The 20,426-nt window shown below is 35.0% G+C and overlaps 1 protein-coding gene across 1 annotated transcript; it reads right to left on the minus strand.

Annotated features, from left to right (window-relative positions):
• Window positions 1-9: 9 nt before the first annotated feature.
• tcerg1b (transcription elongation regulator 1b (CA150)) lies at window positions 10-19,279 on the minus strand. The gene is made up of 20 exons (XM_051093358.1): window positions 19,189-19,279; window positions 14,262-14,490; window positions 13,994-14,146; window positions 13,381-13,651; window positions 13,000-13,251; window positions 12,376-12,576; window positions 12,141-12,241; window positions 10,328-10,416; window positions 10,074-10,234; window positions 9,917-9,992; window positions 8,723-8,858; window positions 4,956-5,045; window positions 4,729-4,847; window positions 4,463-4,613; window positions 4,165-4,329; window positions 3,871-4,053; window positions 3,607-3,786; window positions 2,159-2,242; window positions 1,946-2,046; window positions 10-618 (listed from the first exon to the last, which is right to left on the minus strand). Exons 1-20 carry the CDS (start codon window positions 19,233-19,235, stop codon window positions 417-419), a joined length of 2,991 nt encoding a protein of 996 aa, XP_050949315.1. The 5' UTR covers window positions 19,236-19,279; the 3' UTR covers window positions 10-416.
• Window positions 19,280-20,426: the final 1,147 nt, after the last annotated feature.

Below are 20,426 nucleotides of genomic sequence, written 5' to 3' on the forward strand. Positions count from 1 at the left end.
CACAAGTGCTAAAAAACCAAAACAAAAAGGTTGCATTTATTTCCAGTCAACACGTACAGAAATACAGCAACAAGCCCAAATCAAACCACTTTAAGAAACATTTCACATGTACACATAAGGTACATGACTCATTTCTCATGCTGATTGGCCTGTTGTATTAACAGCCTGCTACAATTGATAATCCACGAGAGGCTGCAGTACCAAGTGCAAGTAACAGAGACAGATGCATTCCCTGCCTCAAGTTCACAGATTGACATTAACAATTTGCCTTCTGCTAGCCTACAGCTAGTGGGCACACAGGGCATCATCTTGCACAGTTTGAGTAGATAACACCGACGTTTCAAAAATACTTTAACACTGTGCTATGACGAGTGCAGGGCTGGCTCATGCTCAGTCCTTTTAGGTCCACTAAGGCTTCACTTTGTGGAGCGGCGGCTGGGTTCTGAGGCGGTTGGGGGAGGTGGGGGTCCCCGGCGGTCCAGGTCCTCAATGTAGAACATGATGAGTTTGCGGCGTTCTTCTGGGACGCAGTCTAGGACCAGGTAACGTTTATCGTTTTGAAGAATTTTCTCAATATCTTTTAGGTGCTGGTCTGACTCCTGGATTAACTTCCGTGATCTACAGAAAATGTAAGATATGGGTTCAACAGCTTGGAAAATGGAAGTAAAAAATGAAGAGCTCTTTTCCAAAATGCGATAAATGCCATTTTTTACAAAATTGAGTTCCTGCCAAAATCAGTATTGTATCTGGAAGGCATTGAAAAGGTTTTTAATTTTACGCAAAATGCGATATCCGCCGTGTTGTCATGTTTTCTCCCTTTTTTCCAAACCGCGACAAACGCCAGTCTCCCTTTTCTGCAAAATGCAATACATCCGCTCAGCCAATCACAGCGCAGCATTTAATGCATTGTAAACCATAAAGGCGGCACTTTGAATACACCCCGCATCCATAGTTTTCAACGTTGTGTAATGTATCACAGACGTATCTTTTCATAAAGTGTAGAGAGAGTGTAAATAAAAGATTCACTGAGCAGTGTAGAGAGTTTCGTTGATTATAATTTTGAGATCGCAATGAACTAAGATGAGTGACAGCTTTTAATGATTTTTAAGGGAGTTTGTAAATGAGATATTGATTTAATACAACAGTTAAATAAACAACAAGTTAATATTAAGTGACTTACATTGTCTGACTATAACACTATTGCCTGATTTTGCTCTATTTCATCTTCTAAAATAGTTTGAAACAAAGTCACAGCTGAGCCCCAGCGCATCTCCATTCAAACACAGCGGTGTTTCGTTTACAAATGAACGTGAGTTTTCTAGCGAGTCAATGAATCAATTACCCATTCATAAAAAGAGTCACTTTCTTTATTCCTGAATTAATCAGCCGTTATCAAATGAATGATATGATTCAGAAATTAAATCAGTGACTTACTGCCACCTACTGGCAGTATTTCATTGTTCTCTTCTTTTTAGTTATTAAAATCATTTAATATTTCTATGTTCATAATTGTATATTTAAAACATTAATCTCAACGAGAGTTTATGAATTTGATTGCGCTTATGCCATCTCTTTCCATCACTTATACTTTCTCTAAAAAGAAAAAAAAAAGTAAGCTTAGACCCCTAATGGATTTATTGCATTTTGGGAAAAAATAATCCGTTTTTATAATAAATCTTAGAAAAATCAAAATCTAGATTTGAATTTTTAATGTTATTATAAGCTAAAGATGCTATGTGAAAGTTTAAAACAGAAAACAGTGGTTTTCATCTTGCCACTTTCTTGGTAAAGAAAACACATTTTCACTCAAATTAAATGGATTTATAGCGTTTTGGAATGAAACTCTTCAAATCTAGATGATAATCAAGTTCTCTCATACATTATTCAGTCATAGAGGTTTAAAAAAAAACAAGAGAATTTCTGAAAACGAAGGGAATGTTTGTACCTATACGTGATGAATTTGGTTTCTTTCAGGAGAGTTCTGAAGTCAGCTTTGGCTGTGATGTATTTGTCCTTTATGTAATCCTCAAACTCCCGTTGTTTTTTCTAGAGGACATGAGGGAAAGACAAAAGTCATTGATGTTGATGTCAAGGCAAAAAAAAAAAAAAAAAAAAAAAAAAAAAAAAAGCAGTGTGTCAACTAAACAACTCAACTCACTCTATCACTGCTGGAGAACTTGATGCAGCGTGGGTCATCTTTGATGATCTTCTTCACCTCTTTCCATGTGGTGGTGAGGGTGATCTATGATTAAATAGTTACATAAGCAGAGTGAACAACCCACAGATACACATCCTAACTTTCAAATAATGTATCGGTTATTTAATTTATATTTTAACTTAAATTTGACAGTGGACAAATATCAAATTATGATGGGTTTTTATTTCATAAAAAGCTCAGAAGTTTAACTGGCCAGTAATATAAGCCATTTATTAAAGGAAACTTCTGACTAAACTTTAATCTCAGTGGAAAGTTTTTCGAACATAGCAAGGTTCATTCATTTAATGATTTATTTATTAATTAATTTAACAGACCCTCAAAGCAATTTAATATTATTAATACTCTTCTCAATAACAATATATAGTGGCAATAATAAAAACGAACAACAATTATTAAATAATTACGATAATTATTATTGAAATTATTTCAAAAAAATTTAATAGTAACAATTTATACATATAATAAAAACAATAATAATAATGATGTTATTGTCTTTGTAATTTATATAATAAACAATATGAATAAATGAGCATCATATAATATAACATTAAACATTATGTAACAGTTATTATTGTGGTTGTTATTATATATACACATTACACAATAACAAAATCATTATTATTATTATTTAAATATAAGAATATTTAGACATTATATAGCAATAAAATTCTATTTGTTGTTAATTATTATTTAAAGTATACAAAATGCATAAAATATTATTTGATGTATATATATATATATATATATATATATATATATATATATATATTTTTACAACAACATTTAACTATACAAAGTTATTATAATAATAATAATAATAATAATAATAATAATAATTATTATTATTATTATTATTATTATTATTATTATTAAATATATTGTAATAATTATGTAATCGTTGTGGTTGTTAAATTACTATATAAATTACACTATATAAATTAATAATGCTATATAAATATAAATAAATTATTTAATACATTTATAACAACATTATATATATATATATATATATATATATAAAATTAAATTACATCATAATATGAATAAACAATTTAACATATTATACCAATATTACACATATAACAAATAATTATTCTCATGTAATAGCTATTATTGTGGTTATTATATAAATTACATAATGATTATTACTATTATTTTAATACATTATAATATTTAGATATAATAAGATTAAACACATATTTGTCGTTAATTATTACATAAAGGTATAATAATAATAATAATAATAATAATAATAATAATTATTATTATTATTATTATTATTATTATTATTATTATTATTACTACTACTATAATTATTATTATTATTATTATTATTATTATTATTACTACTGTTGTTGTTGTTCTAAGATTTTAAAGCCCTGTCTCACCATAGAGGTCTCATCCAACAGCTGCCTGAAATGTTCTTTCTTTCTCTTGGTAAGAGCCTCCACATGTTCTTCAAACAATTTCTCCTTCTCGTGTCGCTCCAGCAGAGCAGCAGACTCCCACCGGTGATCTTTACGCAGAGAGCGCCTCGTGTCCGACCAGGAAGCATCCGTTGACCTTACCTATATGTAAATAATAAAAAATTTAAAAAGTTGTACATATGATTAATCCAATGTACAGTGACAAATACAGTAATTGTCACTAACCATATCCGACATGAGCGCTTTGAAGTGCTGGACAGCCTCCTCTCGTTTATGCTGCTCTCTCTCTCTGTCGATCTCTTTGGTTTGTTCAGATCGAGCTCTCTGCACCTCGCGCTCTCTCTCCCTCAGACTGGCCTCGATACGAGCCTGCCGTTCCAGCTCTTTCTCCTTTTCTGCATCCACATTCTACACAACACAAAAGCACTTATATGAAATGCATTTTCCTATCAGTCCAATCTGTCTTGATGTTTCGTCCTGATGAATCATGCACAATCAGACCAGGAACAGTGTACTAACCTTTGCCTGTTTTTCCACATACTGTTTGTACAGTTCTTCCCTAGCAGCTGAGCTCTCCACGGCTTTGTAGCGCTGGTCCGTCTCCAGCTTGTCTTTTACTTTGCTCCAGCGCTGAGAGACGTCCACATGGTGGTCTGACAGTAAATCGAAGAAGTCCTGCTTGACCTGCAGCCAGAAACACAACTTGATTTAATCTGTCATGGCTTGACAGAATCTAGTTAACTTCAACTGTGACTGTGACTTCCTGTCGACTCAAGTGGACATTTCAGTGTGGTTGTGGTGGAGGCCGGTGACAGACCTTTTCGACTTTGTTTTTGGAGTCTTCTTTGTCTTTCTTTCTCAAGGCTGTCATGAACTCTATGAACATGGCCTCTCTGTCCTTCATCTTCTCAATGGCCTTGAAGCGAGGATCCTTGGAGTGTTTTGCTGCAAACTCACTAAACGTGGTCCTGATAAGTAAAAAAGGAACATTTATATAAACGTAATCTCTTTACACCTTGTATTAAGATTTCACAAAGTCACTCAAGTCCTTTATTCAGTGAACATCCGAAACAAACAACAAACCTAATGTGAAGTTTGGCATCTTCCATCATCTTCCTGAAGTCATCTTTAGCCTGCATGAGTTTATTCTTCTTCTCCTTCCTCTCCTCTTCAGCACGAGTTTTCACATACTGATCAAACACCTGCATAGTGAAAGAAGAAGAAGAAGAACAACAACAACAACAACAAAGAAATAATCACCACAAAGCTGCCTACTTCTGTTCAGCTACTAAACACCAAGCACTCCTTACCTGTTTCCTCTCTTTGGGGTTGAGCAGCAAATATCGAGGGTCAAACACAATCTTGTGCAGCTCTTTGTCCCAAGTGGAAAAAGCTGAAACCTGCAGGTATGAAGTGGATAAAGTATGACTTACCAATGAACAGATTATAAAAAAAAAAAAAAATTTTCAGGTTAATTAACAAACATCATATAGAAGTGACTTAAAGTGCTTATCTTGCATTAAACCCACAACATACTTAATAAACATTACAATGATGCACAACTGAAATCACTTATCAGTCAAATTACAGTCACCTACAATTACTACTTCTGCAAAATACTGAGACATTGACATTAAAAATATGTATAGTTTCCACATACATTAAATCAAACCAAGCAATACAAAATACTTGACAGTATTTTTGACAGCAACAGTACATTCTTCTGTGGTCGCTGTAATTAATTGTCATTTCATGCAACAATTTAGGAGTTTTATGCAAATCTGACAGATAGAGATTCTAGGATGAACAGTGACAAGAGAGGGCATCAACACTACTGTCAAATAGGACTGGGCGGTATGACTATTTACTACACATTATTACAAGTGTTATATTCTGGAATACTTGATTCGTCAATAGCAGTGCTGTATAACGATGGCTCATCCACTTATATGATGCAGGCACTACTTTCATATCTTTCGTATTACACAGTGGAGTCGATCTCTCATTTATTAAACTGGTGTGATTTTTCTTCTCAATTATAGGCCATGTAGAAAATGAAAGTAGAGGACATCAGTATTTATAATATATTTTCTTTGTGGAAGCTTTGAGTTTAATAAAGCTTTATTATAAATTATTAAGACATTATTCTGTAAACAACATTTTGTGTTCAATTTTTTACCTATAAGGCAAGTATCTGTGCAAGCAGACACTCTGCTAAAACAAACACATGCATAAACATACAACCTAATGCATACAGAGCAATGCTGCTGGTATATACAGCTTTGTTGATAATTAGTTTTAACACTAACTTGGTTGTTTAGGACGCAGGCAGTTTTGCACAGTAATATAATATTCAACTGACACTGGTTCACAGATATTCATATACCAGCTATTTTACATCTTCAATTATGCCTCCGTCAACAATACCTGGAACTGTTCTTAAACTGTTTTTCAATTAACTGTTGCGTAATGTTATACACTGTGTCATGCATCTTTTAGATGCATTCATGATTACAGTTATTTTTTTTTACATTTATTTTTAGCCTGTAGCTTAGCTCTTTAAAAAAATGTTGTAAAATAAGTCAAGTTGCATCATGCATACCTGTAAACCAATCACATGCTTTACATTTAAACTGAGGATACTATAGAAATGAATCGTACCTGTTGTAAAATTGTTTGTGACATCTCTTAAAACAGCATTTTTTTCTGCAAAAACTCAACCCAAATAGAATGTTTAATTGCTAACATGTTGAATATTAGCCCATAGGCTGTTGATTAAGTGACGTTTCCTCACAAAAGCTTTTTAATGAAGCATACTGAAGCCTCCCTTCCATTGACAAAGCAAAAAACTATGCAAAAGCGGCAGCCTTTCAGGTGCCCTCAGTGTCCAGATCGACTTTGATACATTACTTATACTCAGGGGTGCACATACGTTCTCATAAGACTACCTGGAGATTTGGTTTGGTCCTCACACTGCACATAGTGTGACCCATTAAATATGATTTTATTTATAAATATAATTTAAATAAAAAATAAATTAATAACAGTAAAAATATCATTGGACTTTATTTATTTATTTATTTATTTATTTTACAAATTAATAGTGTGGTAATACTATTATGTTCTAAAATAAAAATACAATTATTTTATAGAAAACCTAAAATTAAAATGATAATATTTACTTTCTTATATGAATTTGTATAATTTTCAAAGCTAAAATTAGCAAGCTTTTATTTTGACGGGTTGTCGGCGAGCATGTGTACGCACTCAATGAAGAATGTCAGTGAACGAAATGTCACATTTTTGCTTTGTGCTTTGAAAACAGGAGCGAATAGCCTAGAACAGTGGTTCTCAAACCTGTCCTGAAGTATCCCCAGCCCTGCACATTTTGTATGTCTCCCTCATTTATCACACCTGATTCAACTCATCAGCTCATTAGTGAAGACTGCAAGACCTGAAGTGGGTGTGTCAGATATAGGGAGACATACAAAATGTGCAGTGCTGTGGGTACTTCATGGATTGAAAACCACTGGCCTACAATTATGCTTTCAGTTCGAATAGAAATCATACAATATTACAGTTTGTCGATCTAAAATGGTAATTATGCATTAAAGAAGTCCACTTCCAAAACAAATATTCACATATAATGTACTCACCCCCTTGTCATCAAAGATGTTCATGTCTTTCTTTCTTCAGTCATAAAGAAATTATGTTTTTTGAGGAAAACATTTCAGCATTTTTCTCCATATAATGGACTGATATGGTGCCCCAAGTTTCAACTTTTAAAATGCAGTTTAAATGCAGCTTCAAATGATCCCAAATGCGGTTGTAAATAATTCCAGCCAATGAAGAGGGGTCTTATCTACCGAAACGATCCGTTATTTTCATTAAAATAATATAGTTTATATACTTTTTAACCTCAAACGCTTGTGTATTCTGGTTCAAGACAGTTAGGGTATGTTCAAAAAACTCGTATTTTCTCCCTCAACAAAAATCATTTCAAAATCATCCTACATCACAGCAGAAGTACCGACCCAGTCTTTAAAAAGTAAACATGCAAAGAAGATCAAACACCCCTAACAAAAAAAAAAAAAAAAAAAAAAAAAAAAAAAAAAAAAGTAAAACAGCGACATAGGAGGATTTTGAAGACAAGGGAGAACATGAAATGGGAATTTTTTCGACATACCCTAACTGTCATTAACCGGAAAAAAACAGTCCAGGCCGAGTGAGACAAGATGAGCATTTGACATTAAAAAGTATATAAATTGTATTATTTTTATGAAAATAACCGATCGTTACGCTAAATAAGACCCTTCTTTCTCGGTTGGGGTTGTTTACAACAGCATTTGGGATCGTTTGAAGCTGCATTTAAACTATATTTTGAAAGTTCAAAATCAGGGCACCATATCAGTCCATTATATGGACCAAAAAAATGCTGAAATGTTTTACTCAAATATAATTTCTTTACGACTGAAGAAAGAAAGACATGAACATTTTGGATGAGAATGGGGTGAGTACATTTTATGTGAATCTTTGTTTTGGAAGTGGACTTCTCCTTTAACAACTGTCAACCAAGTCGGTACGCAAATGCACGCTCTGAACTTATTTTCACAGCACATTTCTTAATTTATGCATGTCCCTGCTTATACTGCACTAAAATAGTGGACCTTTGTAGGAAACAATGCATGTTTGAGGTGATTTCAGACATACCAATGGTTGTTAAATATGAAAACATTTTTTCTAATGAACTGTCAGCAGCTTGTAAGTAATAATTGTAATGTCTGCAGTTACCACGATAAAAACTTTGTGCCATAAGATTTTGGTCATACCGCCCATCCCTACAGTCAAGCACAAATCATCTTACACGACCTAACTCAGAGCAATTGAGAAAGGACAGGTAAATAAACGGAGCGATAGAAAGAGCAGAGAGAGATTTAAGACTCTATATTACATCATATTAAAGAATGATAATAACAAGAATGAACTTAAGATTGTACCTTGGTGGGCTTCCATTCAGATTTATGTGTCTAACATTACAGAGCTGGTTAGAGTATTGCGTTGGATTGAAGTGTTTTACCCCTCTCTCCAGCAGCATGTCCCTGAACTGGTTCATGCGGGCCTCCAGGGGCACCAGGGCCCGATCGCGAGCGGCCTTCAGCTCGGCCTCCATGGCCGCGTCTTTCTCTGCGTCAGCCTCCTTCATTTCGTCCTTCCTGTCAGGGAGAAGAGGACGAGTGTAAGGAACAACTTCTTAAAATTTTATAACTCTTTCTTTTAAATGCTTCTATGATTTTGGAGGGGTTCTCTGATAATAATTTTCCCCTGACATTGCTGAGAGAATTGACGTCGCTATCGAACTGAAATCTATTTGCTAGAACTGTCAAGCGATTTATTTTTTTGTAGTTAACTCGTGAATGCATTTAGTTTCTTTTAAGGAAATACAATATACTTCTAGAAATTGCTCAAAACATTAAATATTATAGTCAAATTGAAAAATAATTAACAGCATATAATGAATTATATTTAATTTATAGAATGCGTCAACATGTTAATTGACAGCCCTACTAACTCAAATGTATCTGATTTTGAGAAAGTGTGTTCAAAGTCTAAGCATCAACGGGTTATTTTGAATTTTGCAAAGTAGAATAGATGTCAAGTACAAACATATTCATATATTTGCTTTCGGTTTTTTGAAAATAAATCCCAAAACCGTTTTTACAACAATACACATCACTGAAGGGCTGAAGTTTTGATTGGTTCACTGGGGTTTGCCTAATGGAGGCTAAAGAGAGGTCAAACAAGGTGGGTTACCTTGGAGGCCCACGTTGGCATCGCCAGAGCTTAGAAGCGTTCCCTGAAAAATAGTCCCCAGTGCAACAGGACCACTGTTTGGGGTCAGGGGGAGGCAGGCGTGAAGGGCACTGATGGGAAACAGTGACTGATTTGATTTGGTAAACGTTATGGAGTCACCACTTTTCACAGACCCAAACTAAAGATTACCACAGCTAAGACAAGTCAGCATTGGGTGCACAAAAAAAAAAGAAAAAAAAATGAAAAAAAGAGAAAATGCCGCCGAAGACTTCTTTAATTGTGACATAAAATGGTCCAGGGCTTGAACGGAAACAGCCCTAATTTCTTTTCTCTTCATATGACAAGAAATAAAGTTTTCATGTCGCTTCTAGTTTCTTTTTGTATATTACAAAAGCTGGGTGTTCTGCAGGGGTAAGTGATCGGCCCCTTATGGTTCCTGCTGAGGGTCGTTGGTACTTACTTCCTCTTCTTAGCCTTTGAAGGTTCATCGTCCAGTGTGTCCTCTATGGCTGTCTCAATCTCCTCTTTGCTGAAAGCTGCAGTGAGAAATAAAGGTATAAGTGAATCTAAGTTCACAAACAATCTGAAACCTTCTGCAGTACAACTCAAGGTTTCACCTATTTTCTTGGCGTCATCTAGCCCTCTTTTGTGGAGGGGTTCTTGAATGTATTTGTCCACATCAGCACGACCCACCAGCTCCTCAGGTCGGTCCCACATGGATTGTCGTGTGGTGGGGTTGTAGTAAAACACACGGTCATCTCCAGTCCAGACTACACACCTAAAAACACAAATATGCAAATATTGTTTTTATGAAACCTTTTGAACTTGCAGATTTCAATCACTGAAAGGATGGAGGAGGAGGAAGGCTCACCAGGGAGTACCAGGAATTGGGTTTGTGGCTACAGGTTTTGCCTTCTGTGCAGCTTTTTCCTCCTCTGTCATCTCTTCTTCCCTGGGCAACTACAACATCAAAACATTATCAATATTATTTTCTAAACACTCAAAGTTTGCTTTAAACTAGTGCTGTCAAAATGTGCGTGTTAATGGAGGCGATTAATTTTTAGATATGTCATCCCACTCACAACTGCTGCTTCTGTCTCTTTTTTCCTTGACAAGATTTGCATTTATTTAGTCGCAGAACTGTACAGGTGACGAGAGCTTCAGTAGAACAACAGTGAACTTTGGGTTGGATGAGACGTTGTCAGGCCATGTGTCAGTAAAAACTAATTTACCTGTCCTGTCAGCCGTTATACTGTGCTCGTAGCACAAGTGCTTCAACTGCACACACAAATGTGGCGGCGCGCTGTAGCCTGTATCATTTTATATTAAAGCACTAATGAAACTACAAGCATGTGTATCAGATCCACGTCACGTTCAGCAGCAGCAGCTCTTAAAGTTATAGCAGCCAAATAACCCAGCTGCTGTGATGCCTATTAACTGAAAGAAAATCAAGCGCTTAAGACATTTAAGTACAAAAGGAAAAAGACATTGTGTTAACTTATGACTGTTATAGCACCACCTATGATATATTTGTATTAAATGCTGCATGTTTGTTTAGAATCATCTATTGCATATGTTCATCCAGTTTCATGAAGTTTTGAGTTTTAGTTTAAGATTTATAGGCTTTTGGGTATAATTGGCCACGTCGCTTTAAAGTCTTACAAGTCTTCTGAAAGAAGATGGCACAGTTGTGCATGGCACGCCATCTGCTGTTCTCTTTCTCGTTTTTAAATTTTTTGACTGCATGCCTGTCCCTACTAATTACTGCCTCTATTTTATCTTATTCCTTTTTTTTTTTTTTATAATATTTATATGGTTCTTCTACCATTTAAATGCTTTATGTACTTTTATTTTAGCTTTTGTAAAGCCCTTTGGTCAACACTGGTTGTTTTTAAATGTGCTATATAAACAAACTTGTATTGTATTGTATTAAATAATCTTGAATATTCAAAGAACAACGTGACTGACAGCAGCGCTCCTAGAAGCATAGTTGTTCAGAATGAGGAGATCTGTCATATATGAAGATCTAGTGTTTATGTGAATAAACATGTTCTGATATTTGAGGTCATTTGCCATTGCCATATTTTGTTTTCATAGCCTTTTTAACTGTTATAGCATGCTATGGTGTGATCTCTATGAAACTTTACATGCTTGTTTAGAATCATCTGACACATGAGCTCACCCAGTTTTGTAAAATTTTGAGTCTTCGTTTAAGAGTTATAGGCTTTTAGGTATATTTGGCCACTCCCCTTTTCTAAATGACCCTGCTATAGCTATCCAATGGACAAAATTCAACATTTTTTTGATAATTATTGATCTAGAGAGTCTAGAAAATTGTGCAGCAGTGGTAATAAGTAATAACTTTATTCAATTTCCGTATATTTCCTAATTGCTGAAGGGCACAGGTAAATAATAGGTTTATGTGAAGACTGTTTTGAGTTCAACTACTTTAAAAGTTTTCTTTTTTTTTTTTAGGTCTAATAAATGTTAAAATTGATAGCTCTCAATTATACTGTAATGTTGAATGGCTATAGTCAATGGAGAAAAAAAAAAAAAAAAATACGCTGTCTTTGTTGTTTCTAAATTAATTTTAAGATGTGAAATTATTGCAATATAAAAGTATATTTAGCAATCGACAGCACTACGTTATACATATTTAAATCACCTGCAAACTTTACACTTACCCCTTTAGAATCGCCAAAGCTGTCAACTTTGACTTCCATGTCTATATCCTTTAAAAATGAATCATCTTCATGGCCATCTTTAGCCTTGTCACTGTCCTTATCTGTTTAAAAAAATAAAATGTTTTTGAATATAACATTGACTCGCTGTGCCATGAAATGTTGAACTGCCAATGTTAATGGTCATTGAAATTAACTACAATAACAATAAAAAAAACAGACCTGAGGCCTCGCTTACCTCTCTCTCTTAGCTCAGCAGGTTTTTCCCAGGTGGACTCCAGAGTGCGATTGTTATAATAGTAAATCTTCCCATCAGCCGTCTTGTACTCAGTCCATTCAGGAAGTGGAAGAGCCCCCGCAAGAGAAGCAGGAGCTGCAGTGATAGCTAGCTGGGGATGCATCATGGGTACTAAAGGAGGGGCCATCCCTGGCAGCACACCTTTAAAAACAACTGCATTCAGCATATCTATATATAGATAGTCAGATATAGATGTATATAGATACAGATGCATAGTATTCTTTATTATGATGCATAATAATCTCAATTTCCCACTGAAAACAAAAAAAGAAATGAAAACTATATACTAAAACTATAGAAACTATGACATTCTCATTTAATTTTGATGACATTTCCATGTTTAGAAATCAAAATTTTAAAATGTCCTCATATTTGTATTGTGTAATACTGAGTGTAAGTGTGTGCACCTTGTTCACATCACTTTGTAAGAAGAGGGCGCCATCTACTGGTTGAGTTATTCAAGTATACATTTAATAGAGGATATACTGTATATTTGCTGGACTGTTTAGCTAAACTAAAAAGGCAACTCAGCCTACTTTTAGAATGAAATGTATTTCTACGTACCAGGTAGTGGGATGTGCATGCCAGATAAAGGCACTCTGAATGGAGGTACCATGATGGGGGGAAATGCTGGGATTGCAGCAGCCGGCTGGGCCACGGGCAGGCCAGGAGGGAGACTTTGATGCAGCAGCGGCATTGTCTGCACTGCAGTGACTGTAGCAGTTACTGTAGGAACACTGACCACTGCAACAGGGGTCACTCCTACACTAACAGGTGGTGTAGATGCAACTGGAGGCATCTCAGAAACAACACATGCTACAGGAAGAATATAGCAAAGGGAAGCATTAGTGCGTAATATGAAGACAAAACATTGTAGATTTATCATATTGGCCAGGAGTACTCTCAATTTTACAAATACTGCCTTGCTCTGTGTGTAATACTCACTGGTAGAGGGTTGGGAGGGGGGGACTGGACTGGTGCTGGGGTCAGGGCTGGTGCTGAGGGTGTGTGTGGGGGACAGGCTTTGAGTGGAGACCGGGTCGGGCACAATCGTAGTAGCTGTGCTGGCTGCAGTAGAGGCAGTGCTGTTAGGAGCTGCTGCAGCTCCTCCAGATTGAGCTGCCATTAAAGGATTGAGCTCTGACTGCTGGATGATCTTTACTCCCTCTGGTTTGGTCCAGGCCGACTCACGCGTCCGGGCGTTGTAGTAATATACCTGGAAGAGTGTGGTGGAAAGGTTTTAAAAATCCAATGTAATGTCATCGTCAATTGCAGATGGCTGACAAAGATCACGATGTTGAGCCAGCATTCATTTTCACATTTCATTTTAATTGCGACAGACACAGTACTTTGTTTAATAGCACAGGGGCATTTTTATGCCCCTTTGGGTTGAATTTATGGGCCATTTTTGTTGATTCTGGTGGCATTTTTGCCAAATAGCCCTTGTAAATTTCCGACCCTGGTGGGTGACTGAAACGAAATAACATTCTTTTAACTATTAACTGTGCAACTGTAAGATTCAGTTATATTTCTTTTAATTTAAAAGACAGTTATATACCTTTCCTTCTGGCGTGGTGTTCTCTACCCAGATTTCATCACTAGTCAAGTTCGAAACTGCTCCAGTTCCTGGCGATGGAGGCATTCCAGGTGGAAAGATCATACCAGGAGGGGGAGGCAAGTTACCCATTGGTGGAGGCATGAACGGAGGCCTCTGTGAAAAACGCAACAGATATTTTAATATTTGCACATCTTAAAGTACTTTCAATCAATCTCTTATATTTTAGGTGCACATTTGTGCTTACTTATATTTTTGTAATAGCACCTACCTGTAGGTGTGGGGGTCCAATGGGTGGGGGCAAAGCTCCGGGTGGAGGTATAGGTGGCATATTGGTGTCAAACGGTGGTCTACCAAAAGGGGGTCTAGGGGGTGGTGGGGGTCCTCTCATCATGCCGAAGGGCGGAGGTGGGGGTCGTAGTAATGGAGGAGGTCCTCTTAACACTGTGGTAGGTGGTGGAGCAGGGCTATGAAAACGTAACGCCTGCTGTAACACCATCCTGTGGGAAAATAAATAGCAAAAATCAGTAATTACCAATATTCTTGATACGCAAAACCTCAACTTGGTTTTCACCATAAGCTACAAGACTAATGACTAAGAACCTGGGACTGCTGGCACATTAGCTAGGGCCCTATGATTTCCGCAATGCAGAAAACGTGGACGGAATCACGGAATCCAGTCATAATAACGAAATTCACTGAATAACGTGAAACCTCACGTAATTTGAAAAGTTTGGATGAATTAATCAAAAGTAGGTCATTACACTTCAAACCACAATATGGACTAATATCTGTAAATATTAAACCACAAAAATACCATTTAAATATGATTCCTGCATGTCTGTGTGTCTCTGTGTTAAAAAATTATGCATACGCACGATTTTGTTTACTACATGCAGACTGAAGTATGGGTGATGCTTGCGGTGACTTCAGCATCTGTCGTCTCATTAAATGAGGATACAAATGCATGAACATCTCACTTCATGAGCATTTGACCGTTCCATTTGAGCAAACCTAGCATCATATCATATACACACAGAACTGTAAAGGTATTTACGACAACTCATAAAAAAAAAGATCTGATTTAACTTGAAAACATTGTGCCAGAACTTACTATTGTTTAGTAGAATTTTTACCTACTACTACTACTAAAATGAAACAAACATTATTTTTAGGGCATAATCACAACATTTCTTCCATGTTTTAATTTTAATAGTCAATTTAAAAAAATACAGTTTTACAGTTTAAAAGATAAATGAAATTAACGTTTTATGCTTTCATTTGATAACCAGAAAATTTTAAATACATAGCACAGAATTTCTGAGGGAGAAAAAAAACAATTTCATAAGGCTATTTTAATAAATAAATTTTAATAAATAAATTAAGTATGCATTTAAATAATTAGACATGCTAAAACACAAAAATTTGAAACATATGATGAGAATAAATAAAACATTTCATAGGGCCCTAAACATGTCATGTTTTGTTAAAGTTTTAGTAAACTGATGTGAAAACGTACAAGTTTCATGATTTTAATTAAATAGACATGCTTTCTAATTCATAAAATGTAATAAAAAGGAGTCGAGAAAATTTAAAACAGAAAAAAACGAAATCCAGAAAAATTAAAATTGAGTTTTGGGAAAAAATAAAGAGATTTCATAGGGCCCTACACACGAGCCAACATGTAAGCCAAAATGAGGCTTCTTAATTTTACTGTCTGCTGACAAAGTTTACTTCAGGGGGAAAAAAAATAAATAATACTTATCAACAGGGTTGAAACAGATCTCTTTAGATCCTTGGTTAATGCTTTATATGTACTTTTTATTAAAGCCATTAAATGATTCTGTTTTTAATTTTGTGTATAGAAATGATCTCTTACGCCACCGTTTAGGTGTCTTGCACCGAAGGAGTCACTTTACATTTAGTAACAGGGACTTGAGACAGTTTGGGCAATAGAGGTGTGCATTACTGGCCTCATGATTCAACTTGATTATGGTTAAAATTGCAACAATTTTTTTGAATCAGTACACACTAAGGCTAGTGCTGTCACATGAGCAAAACTTCTAAGAAAGCTTTAGCAGTCTTACTAGTGAAATGCCAGAATTCTTGATAGCAATTTTGATACCAAAAATAAAATATATAAACAATTGAATTTAACCTTTTAACTCTTAACTATAAATATTTAATTTTATATTTTAAAAAAAAAAAAAATGTAATAAACTGTATTTTCCAGAATACAACTCACTTTTTTATTATGTTAACGTGCTAAGACTTGTTTCTTATACAATTAATCACCAAGCACGCAAAACATTGGCACAGTGCACACACAAATTAGTTTATAGGTATAGAACTTAAAAAAAAAAAAAAAAGTTCTGAAAGTTTTGTTTATAATTAATGCCACTATAATATTTATAGTGTTCATAATGTTTATATACATTTCATTTACCAATATCTTACATTATTTCTAAATGTAATGTCATGTGACTTACACACTGATGCAACCTATCTGCATATTTTTTCCCTCATCAATGCAATTTTGACCCAGTGACTTGCTTTCTGGAAAATGTTACCTTTTTTTAAAAGTACTTTTCAAAAACTACTAATAAACCAAAACAACAAAACACAGACAAATCAGTCAGTAAAAAGTTAAAAAAAAAAAAAAAAAACTGGGTTCCAACAGGAATCACTTGAAAAGTTGTTTTTTTTGTTTTTTTTCTCTCCACAGACTCAACACAAAACATACAAATCAAATGATCTTATTTGCCACATTCTTTATTCCCTCATTCATCCCACATCTTCATCCTTATAAACTGCAAATGGCACCATGTAAAATGAAGAGATAAAACCTACACTAAACCCTGAGCTCTTGAAATGATAGCTACTAATAACAATTCAGTATTATCTACTTCTTAAAAATGATTGTGAGGTGAATGCTTCGTTTATTTTTTTTTTAAATTATTTTTATTTTGTATTTCAAACACTGGTTGCACTACATGTAGCACTAAGTGTGTGTGAGAGAGGCATACTGCAAATATCATTAAATACTTCTCGTTTGTTCTTTCAATATTATATAAAAAAAAAAAAACACGAAGTAATGAATGATACACATTTATATCAAATGCAGTGATTTTTCATTTTTCTCAACATTATTAGTCTTCATAATGACATCACAGACAATGACAGATCTAGACTCTGTTCACACTAATGCACAGAAAGAATAGTTGCACACAAAAATAAGTTATTATTATTATTTTTATTTTTTAAATTTCTTAATATCTTTGGGTTAAGGGGGCATTTTTCTGCTGTGTGACCAGCTTTTGATTTTTGATACGAGTATGTCTATTTCATCTGTTTCTGGTTGCGTCATTGATGCAGTTTCGGCACGACAATTTGTTGCATCTGTTTCTTCAGTTTCTGTCTATGCAATTAATACAGTGTCAGAGCCACGAGCGGGCATCTGGCACAGCCACTTCGGGTCCTGTGAACCCCACCCCCCCAGCAGGGCTGTAGACTGAATAGGTATTATTTTTTCCCTATTGCCCATGCTGTGGCCAAAAGACCAAAGCCAACCCAGGCTTCAGGGCTGGTCAAAACTGTTATTAATGCATTTTTTGCAGTATTTACAAGCTTTCTCCCCAGTGATTGCTCGATAGGCTTAGGATGACTTACTTCTTTAACATCACAATTGTCTTGAGGGCTGCTGCTCCTCAATAAGGCCTCAACAGTTGCATCTTGGGCCCACGAGATACACACAGTTTTGCCCAAGAGCTCAGAAAAGAGCCTCTAGAGCACCTTCTGCATCACGCCAACGTTCAAAGGTAATAAAACCATATCCGCGAGAAAGCCTGGTTAATTTATCTCTGCACACGTGCACAGTAGAGATAGGGCTGAACAGGATGAATGCTTCTCGCAACTCCTGTTCACTTACATATGGCTGCAAGTTACTTGCAAGCAATGACCTCGGTGCATGAGAGCTGCCCTCCTTGGGGTCATCAGTCTGTTGTTCTGTTTCTCCCATGATAGAGCTGTCCTTTTCATGCACTGTGCACAGCAGGATTTCCCCAAAGTATGAGATGACTTCACCTAAATCACAAATGTGAGTGTGCCCAGCTAGGACCTTAAACATAAAGTAATCAGCCCACATGACACACATTGGTCGTTTGCCCAAGGGCTCTGAAAAATTCAGAGCCTCTAGAGGATTTTTTGCATCAATGAGACGTTCAAAAGTAACAAAAGCATACCCACGACAGAAGTCATTTCTATCTCTGAAAACTCGCAGAGAACAGATGGGTCAGAATGGGTCGAATACTTCATACAACACTTGTTCGTTCACATGTGGGTGCAAATTATTTACAAGCAATGACCAACTGTAGCCTCCGTGTTGAATGTTAACCTCACTTGATGACCAATCAAAGGATTTTTCCATTTTGCTACAACGTTACAATATCCAGCTCACAAATGCCTGTACAAATCACACCTGCTGTATCCGAGAATGGATGCCTTTCTCAGTCAGATGAAGTTCAACATCTGACAGCTTTGCTCCGAACCTGCTAAATGATGACGTCACAATCCCAACACATTAGGACATCACGTGACAATCAAACAACAGACGCTTGACTGAATGACTCAAAAGATTTAACAAAAAACAAAGCATGCTTAAATCACGTGTATTCAATACTGCCTAACTTTTATGTACATTAGACATTAGACATTAGACATGTCAGTATTAGTTTTCGCAGCGATGTGACTATTAAACAATCTCTTTTCTTTTTTTCAATTCAGTACTTAAGCTGTTTAAAGGCAAACTAAACAAAAACACATAAATGATTAATCGTAAACAACCAAGTGGTCTAAAGTTAGCAAGCAAACCCTTGCATAGCTAACACGTCAGCTAACATCCATTAGTTGCTAACAGGAAGTATTAACATTTTACTGATTAGTATTTTGTTGTGAAGTCTACAGTTTTGCTTCCCATGCGTTTCTGATCACGCGTGAACTATTTAAGCAGAAAAATAAACAAAGAGTGAACGTTTACGAAGCTAGCAAACATGCTAACTGCGCTAAACTGCGCAAGCGGACTTTCCGCCACTCACACTAAAACACAGGCTCGCTATAAAGCCAATATAAACACTAGCACTGAATTATACGTGAATCTACATCTAGCGTTGTCGTACTAAGTCCTGTTTGTGTTATCTGACCTGTTCTCCCCGAGTCCAGCACCCTCTCCTTCTATGTTCTCCGCCATCGCTCCAAAAACTAAACACACTTCAGCTAAACTTCCTGTGAAGCACTTCCTCGCACTTTCCTTTTACGTCATGGACTGGATTTACTGATCATTCAAATCTTTTTTTTTTTTTTTTTTTTTTGATCTTTTAATCTACCTCCTGTAACAAAAAGGCAGCTAAAACTTTAAATGTATGCTGAATTTTTGTATAATTTGTATTTGATAATTTATGTTTAGCAGGAAATATTATGTTTACTGTTATGCTTCCTCAATCATTTATTAATTATTTAATTATTTCATGTATTTATTTATTTTTTCTTTCCCTCAATCTTTTGAATTTTAATTATTGCTGTGTATTGTTTGGTCATCCTTGAACCTCTGGCTACATTTTTTTAAGAAACATTTTTTTAAGACATTTTACACATTTTGATATCTGGCATTTCAAATTTTACAACGGGATTTTACAAATCCACAGAATTATATAATATTGCACTTTGATTGTAAATAACACACAAACACAAATATTATGTTCAAAAGTAATATTTAACTTGCTTTTTTTGTCATACTTCATCTCAAGCACTGTTTACTGACACCACTGTCTCCTAGGTAAATAAACTTTGTATTTTAATATTAAATACATTATATAAGTAAGACCTTTCACTCACAATAATATAAACCTAAAAAGTCATGGACATTTCTAAAGTCAAAATGAATTTTTATGCTTTGTATTAAAAAAAAAAAAAAAAAAAAAAAAAATCTTATTCAATAATTACTCAATAATGACATCCCTAGTAAAAAAAAAAAAAAAAAATAATAATAATAATAATAATAATAATAAATATATATATATATATATATATATTTAAAATACATTTATTTCATACTAAGTATAGTTCAAATCTATTAATATATTTACTGACTTATCGCTCAAGACTTACTGATATAAAACATTTATTTCAACTTTACTTATACTACAGTACTTGTGTACAATGCACATTTCGTAATATTTTTTTTTTACATTTCTTCAGTTGGACTTTAGCACTGCTTCTGCACAGTTAAAATGCATTAAAGACAAACTTAGTTGTTCCAGTTTAGCAGACTTTAAGTACCAGTTTGGTATGCTTAAAGTACAATTGCAGGGTAATCTTTTAGTACATAAATACGTAAATGTATTTGTAGTATATTTCACATAGAGTAAAAGTATTTCAAATA

The sequence above is a fragment of the Labeo rohita genome, chromosome 21 (genome assembly GCF_022985175.1).
Source record: "Labeo rohita strain BAU-BD-2019 chromosome 21, IGBB_LRoh.1.0, whole genome shotgun sequence".
Classification (NCBI taxonomy): domain Eukaryota; kingdom Metazoa; phylum Chordata; class Actinopteri; order Cypriniformes; family Cyprinidae; genus Labeo; species Labeo rohita.

Bases quoted from the DNA above. Each gene is read 5' to 3' on its own strand.
- tcerg1b (XM_051093358.1), bottom strand. From the start codon at position 19,235: ATGGCGGAGAACATAGAAGGAGAGGGTGCTGGACTCGGGGAGAACAG. The intron at 14,147-14,261 runs GTAGGTGCTATT...CGTTTTTCACAG, and splicing joins TTGGACCCCCACACCTACAG to AGGCCTCCGTTCATGCCTCC. The intron at 10,235-10,327 runs GTGAGCCTTCCT...TTGTGTTTTTAG, and splicing joins CCAATTCCTGGTACTCCCTG to GTGTGTAGTCTGGACTGGAG.